Genomic DNA, 6,994 nt, shown 5'->3' on the forward strand with positions numbered 1-6,994 from the left:
TCCCAGCCTCTTTTAAGTTATGTGCATGCAATACACTTTCCTTTTTATCCTGGCTGTCAGTAGTTAAGGTCCTTGTTTTGCTTTTTTTTTTTTTTTTTTCCCAAGCCAAACTGTATCCAGCTTTATTAAAGATACTTTCCATAAACAGTCATGGTATTTCAGGCAGGATATGGGCAGACAATCGTTAAGAGTACACAGCAAACTTCAAACTCCCTTCTTCAATGGACTACCAAAAATCAGAAAGCCACTATAAAACTCAATGAAGTCTTCATCTGATGCTTTGAACAGGGAAAGTTTAGAGTGAGGGTTGACATTTCACATTTAGCATGTTGTTTAAACTTTTCACAAGCCAACTCTGACTTTCAGGAAGTGAAATGAAAATGGTAGAATTTATCTGAAGATCCACGATCTAGAAACAGAACCACTGCTCTTTTGACAGGTGCCATCTCAGTAACATCACTGGAAAATCCAGAGTGCCTGACATACTGGTAACCAATGATTGAGGGTCAGGTCCCAACCGATGTCTGGGCTTAAAGGAGTTACATCTATGCTGAAGATGGAAAGGGAGAAGAGGACATAAAAATGAATTTGTTTTCCATGTCACAAGGCTTTTGTGCCAAGGTGGCCATGTGTGTCAAAGTCAGAGAATCCCTCCTCCTGGGTGCCAAGAGGAACTCTCTTAAAACTAGAAGGGAAAGGTGTTTTCCCCACATCGATCCAGCTTCAGAGACATTCTATTAGTGACATATGCCCCTTCCCCCAAAAACAACAATGATGTGTTCTGTGTGCTAACAACATAGCTTAAAAAGAAAAGTAAAACAAGATTCTGCATTTTCATAAAACTTAATAAAAAATAGTATTTCAAACTGTACAGTCACCAGAAGTACACAGTTATCAAAAATGCACACACTACACTTGACACCTGCAGCACCTTCAGCTTTCTGTGCCTTCCCTGTTTTGGCATCTCCATTTTCTGCAGGGTTATTCCCCTCCTTGCCAGCATCAGCTTTTCCCTTTTTCCCTTTGTGTACCTTCTCTCCCTTGTTTGCAGGGGCATTTTTAGGCTTGGCCTCTGCATTTGGAGGAGCAGGTTTAGCAGACAACTTTGTGGGTCTTCTCCGAGGTTCGTCCTTCACGTTGGCTTATCTCCTTTAGCATCCCCTTCAGCCTTTCTCTTGGGCATGGTGGTGGCAACCCCGGCGGGATATAGGCACTGGGTGTGGGATGCAGCAGTGTGTGGGTTTTGGTCAGTTTGGGGGCTGTTCTCGCCTCTTCACACTGCTCTGTCTTTCTTAACCTTTGATATATTCTTGGCCATCATTTCTTCAAGTATATTCTCACCCTTATTTTCCTTTTGGAATTCCTATTCATCCATCATTGAAAGTTACGGATCTCACTTCAATATCTCACGATATCTCATCTAATTTTTTATACTTTCTATCCCTTCATTGCTTTTTAAAATTTTGGTGTTGCGTCTGGAAGAATTTCTTGCTTTGCTCTGCCAGCTCATGGTTACATTTTCCGTGTTGTCTCTTCTGGAAATCATCCTTTTATAGCATTTCCTGAAATTTCAATCTTTACTGTTTTAATTCCCAAGCTTTCTGGTTTGTTATTCTTTTATTTTTAAATGACTGTTTGTCCTTGTTCCACAAATTTCAGTTTAATTCAGTTTGATTTAACTCAATCCAATTCAATTAAGCACATGTATGGGCAGTTCCTGGCCTCCAGCACTGCGCAGATGCTTGAGATATAGCTGTGCACAGAATGGCAAAGAACCCTGACCACGTGGGGCTTGGATTCTAGTCAAAGGAGAGAAATGGCAAACAATAAATGTAATAGTAGGTAAATTTGTGCTATGTTAGAGGTCTTTACCTCTCCTAGAAAAATAAAAATGGTTACAGCAGGATAGATAGACCAGCAGTACCAGGAACACAGGTGGGGTCAGGCTGCAGTGGTAAATAGTGCAATAGGCATCATTGCCTAGGTGAGATGTTAACAGGGAGTAGAAAGAGCTAGGGAAGTTAGTTAGCAGGTGTCTAGTGAGGGCATGTCCCAGGACCAGTGAGGACCGGTGTGCAGGAGTGAACTGAGGAATGAGTCCAGAGAGATAAAGGCAGACATGAAAGGATTGTCCTTTGCAAGGACTCAGCCTCGCAATCTGAGTGAAATGGGAAATATTAGAATGTTTTGAACAGAGGAATGGTGTGAAGGGGCTTAGATCTAAAAAGGATCTCTCTGGATGCTTGTTGATCTTAGACTGTGGCAGGCAAAGGTGGAAGTCCTTCAGGAGAGTTTGAGGTGATCTAGGTGTGATTTGATGGGCCAGGAGATAGCAGCAGAGGTGGGGAGAAGTGAGTCAGATTCTGGTAGCATTTTAAGTGGAGGAAACAGGATTGTGAGTGTGATCAATAAGGTCAGGACTGAGAATGACATTTTCTACTTTGTCCTGTCAGCTAAGTCACCCTTACATTGTGCGTTTGTTCTCAGATGGGGACTAAGAATTGACCATTGTGTTTGGCAATGTGTGGGTCTTTGGGGACCTTGGCAGGAGCAGTGTTGGTGCTGTAGTGGGGGCAAAAGCCTGGATGGAGTAAGTTTAAAGGGAGGAATTACAAGAAAGGAATCAGAGACAGCAGATATGGACAGCGATTGCAGGAAGTTTTCTGCAAAGTGGAACTGGCGGCGGTGGTGGGTAAGCAAAGTAGTTATTTTGTTTAAGATGGTAGAAATGACAGCAAATATGCTGATGGGAATGACTAAGAAGAGCAAGCAAAATTGATGGAGGACAAGAGAGCAGGGAGAACGACTAGAGGGATGTCCTTAAGTTGCAAGTGCAGATAGGACCTTTCACCCAGTCCTCCTCAAGCAGGGAGGTGCAGATATGGGTGCCATGTGCTGGGAGCCCATGTTATGGTGTGGTTTGTACAAGTTGTCTTCTAATTACTTCAATTTTCTCAGTGGGTAGGAAGTTGAAGGTGATGATGGAGGAGGTATGGGAGTTTCAAAGGAGGAAGCATTCTTCCATTTATTAAGCAGCAAATCTCTATTGAGTAGAATGCTGGGGGCTTTCCTCTGTGTTGAGGAATACAGTGATGAACAAGTCTAACAGTCATTCTGGGATTGATGAATAAATATGCTAAGTTTATATAGCAGTTGGTACTAATGAAGAAAATAACTCAAGAATGTGATCGCAATGAGTAGGAGGGAGGATTCCAAACCAATTTTGGCTGGGATGGAATGTTCAGTAAAGCTCTCCCCAAGGAGGAGACCCAGGTGATGAGGAGGAGCCGGCCTTGGGAAGATGTGGGGCTGGTGTGACATGGAGGGAGAGTAAGTGCCAGGACCCTGGGTGGGAACAGCTTGGTGTCTTGGAAGGCAAAGAAGACAGGTGTGGTGGGGGCAGAATGAGCATGCAGAAGAGTGTTAAGAAGACAGGGCAGCAGGCAGGACGGAACTGGGTGGCGTAGACCCTATGGGCTTTGCCAAGGAGTTTCACTGTAGTAACAATAGAAAATCATGCAAAAGGGTATCATAATCTTATTTATTTACTTCAGTTTAAAGTTCGTTTACCTGCCTTGTGGAGAATGATTATTAGAGAATAGAGTAGGTTCAAGGAGAACATTTAGAAGGTCACCCTAATTGTCCAGGTGAGAGAGTGATGGCCTGGATTGGGGTTGACGCTGTGTGTGGAGTGCAAGAAGTGACTCGATTCAGGAAATATTTTGGTATTTTGGAAATAGGGTCCACAGGCCTTGCTCCTGGGTTAGATGTTAGGGGATCAAAAAAAAAAAAAAAAAAAAAAAAAAAGAAATGTCAAGAATGACTCCTAGGTTTCTGGCCACCCAAAGAATCAGGTTAACTGGAAGCCATTAATTGAGTAAAGGAATCCTGTGGGAGAAGAACTTCCCACTCAGGGTGGAATGTGGCTGAATTACAGATCATTTCTGTGTCTCTCTTGAGATCTTGAACACTTGCAATTTACTTAGAAATACTTATTTTACCTAAATATTACAATGCACGTACATACAAATATATAGACATACAGAATATAGTTCCATATACAATATAGAAGGCATTTCCTGATTGCTCTATTTATCTTCTTCCTTTGATACAAATCTTTTGATTTGTTAGACTCTCTTGTGTCTTTTTCATTGGTATTTATCTTTCTCATATATGTGGCAATTAGTCAGAAATTCATACCCTAACCTGGCTGTTCTTTGTCACGCCAGTGGTTCTTGCAGGGTAGTGACTCTCACTGTTGTGGTATTGGTAAGGGAGGTAATTTCCAATTTCTTCCTTTTCCTAAGGGTCCCCTCAGCCTCTTGTGTGAGGAGTTCTAACTTGTTTTTCAAGTGTGGCTGCTTGTTCATTAAACTCTCCCTTGTAAACTTCCTACACCATCTCTGGATTTGAGGGTGGGGGCTTGGAAGGTAAAATTTCATGTATGTTTATTCTGCTGCTCCTTCAAAATGTGTGTTTCTCTAGGCCTGCTGTAATAGATGGATAAGGTTTTCTGGAACTTTGGAACATTTATTGAATTATTATGAATAACCTTGAATATCTCAAACAGCTTCTGTTTCTCCTAATGGGTACTTGTTCTGACATTTCAGGAGCAGAAGATCATGGATCTGTATGGCCAACCTGAGCCCGTGAAACCCTTCCTTTTCTACCGTGTCAAGACTGGTAGGACCTCCACCCTTGAGTCTGTGGCCTTCCCAGACTGGTTCATTGCCTCCTCCAAGAGAGACCAGCCCATCATCCTGACTTCAGAACTTGGGAAGTCATACAACACTGCCTTTGAATTAAATATAAATGACTGAACTCAGCCTAGAGGTGGCAGCTTGGTCTTTGTCTTAAAGTTTCTGGTTCCCAATGTGTTTTCATCTACATTTTCTTTGTGTCATTTTCATGCTGGTGCTGAGATAGGAGCAAGGCTGCTGTTATCATCTTATTTTATAATGAAGAAGAAGCAATTATTTCATAGCAACTGAAGAACAGAATGTGGGCTCAGAAGCAGGAGAGTTGGGTGGTATAAGGCTCTCCTCTCAAGCTGGTGCTGTGTAGGCCACAAGGCATCTGCATGAGTGACTTTAAGACTCAAAGACCAAACACTGAGCTTTCTTCTAGGGGTGGGTATGAAGATGCTTCAGAGCTCATGCGTCTTACCCACGATGGCATGACTAGCACGGAGCTGATCTCTGTTTCTGTTTTGCTTTATTTCCTTTTGGGATGATATCATCCATAGTCTTTATATGTTGCCAATATACCTCATTGTGTGTAATAGAACCTTCTTAGCATTAAGACCTTGTAGACAAAAATAATTCTTGTGTTAAGTTAAATCATTTTTGCCCTAATTGTAATGTGTGCTCTTAAAGTTAAATAAACTTTGTATATTTATATAATAACAAAGCTAAAACTGATATAAAATAAAGAAAGAGTAAACTGAAATTAGCAAGAGTAGTTGAATAAAGCCACTGCAGTGGGTAAACCTGGGATTGGGGCTTAGCTGGGGACAAAAGGGCCTTCCTTGGTGGATAGTGATGGGGTGGGGGTGAGAAATTCGATATGTAACAGGGCTCTGATATTTGGCTCCTTTCTTTATGGTTGAATGGCCTTGGTTTTTCCCTGCTTCCTCTAGTCTTTTCCTTTTAGACCATCTCACCATTTACATACTTTTTTCAAAAACTTCAGTAAAGGTGTCTTTTTCTTCTTCTTGGAAGAGAAAGCCTTGCTTTCCCAAAAGCCACCTTTAGAAGATATATTCTGACGAAATTAAATAACTGACTGATATAGTTTGCATGTTTGTCCTCGTCCAAATCTCATGTTGAAATGTAATCCCCAGTGTTGAAGGGGGAGCCTGGTGGGAGGTGTTTGGGTCACTTGTGGCTTGATGCTGTCCTCACCATAGTGAGTGGGTTCTCACAAGATCTGTTTGTTTAAAAGTGTGTGGCACCTCCACCCTCACTCTCTCTGTTGCTCCTGCTTTTGCCATGTGACGTACCTGCTCCCCCTTCACCCTCTGCCATGATTGGAAGCTTCCTGAGGCCTCCCTAAACGCCAAGCAGATACCAATACCAAGCTTCCTGTAAAGCCCACCGAACAGGACTGTGAGCTAATTAAACCTCTTTTTTTAATAAATTACCCAGTCTTGGGTATTTCTTTACAGCCATGTAAGAACGACCTAACACACTCACTGTGGGTATAATTGTAGAAATATATACCTCAGATCTGATTCTGTATATAATAGATTTCTTCATTTTTACTCTAACACTGAAAATGCAGAACATTCTGTTTGCTTAAGTACATTCTTCAAAATAGTATAGCAACTTATTTTTTTTTCTACTTTGGGCAATCAGACTGCATCCACTACTAACAATTACAATAAGCAATCGGCAAGCATGGATTTAATGTGATACCTCTTTATTCTTTAACTTTTTCTTTTTGGGGGGTTATTTTTAATTAAACATTTAAAAATAATTTTTAAAGCTCAATTTTTACGTATCTTTTTAAACTGACAGATAACAGTGTATGTTTTTATTGGGTACCACATGATATTTTGAAGTACATATACATTTGTGGAATGGTTAAATCTAGCTAATTAGCAAATGTACTACCTCACGTGGTTATCATTTCTTGTGGTGAGAGCACATAACATCCACTCTCTACATTTTTTGAGAGACTATATCATCATTTACTATAGTCTCCTTGCTGTAAAATAGGTCTCTTGAAATTTATTCCTCCTACATAACTGTAATTATGTAGCCCTCGGCTAACATCCCCCCATCCCTCCTCCTGCCTAACTACACTAGCCTCTGGTAACTACCATTCTACTCTCTACCTCCATGAGATCAACTTTTTAAAAAACTTCTCATATGAGTGAGATCATGTGATATTTGTCTTTCTGTGCCTGGCTTGTTTCATTTAGCATCATGTTCTCCAGGTTCATCCATGTCATCACAACTGGTGGGATTTCAATCCCTTTTTATGGCTAAAT

General features: G+C 41.1%; 1 protein-coding gene and 1 pseudogene across 2 annotated transcripts in view; one reads left to right on the forward strand and one right to left on the reverse strand.

Moving 5' to 3' along the window:
* IL36G (interleukin 36 gamma) overlaps positions 1–5,431 on the forward strand; it is a 65,922-nt gene extending 60,491 nt beyond the window's left edge. Inside the window, exon 6 of one of the 2 annotated variants that reach the window (XM_054475233.1) lies at positions 4,611–5,431. In XM_054475233.1, coding sequence (XP_054331208.1) covers positions 4,611–4,820 — 210 coding nt within the window. In that variant the 3' untranslated portion in view covers positions 4,821–5,431. The remainder of the gene's footprint in view (positions 1–4,610) is intronic. The other variant, XM_054475232.1, reaches the window with a different exon arrangement.
* Positions 789–1,183, reverse strand: LOC129030737 (non-histone chromosomal protein HMG-17-like; annotated as a pseudogene).
* Positions 5,432–6,994: the final 1,563 nt, after the last annotated feature.

This window comes from Pongo pygmaeus, chromosome 12 (genome assembly GCF_028885625.2).
Source record: "Pongo pygmaeus isolate AG05252 chromosome 12, NHGRI_mPonPyg2-v2.0_pri, whole genome shotgun sequence".
In the NCBI taxonomy this organism is placed as follows: Eukaryota; Metazoa; Chordata; class Mammalia; order Primates; family Hominidae; genus Pongo; species Pongo pygmaeus.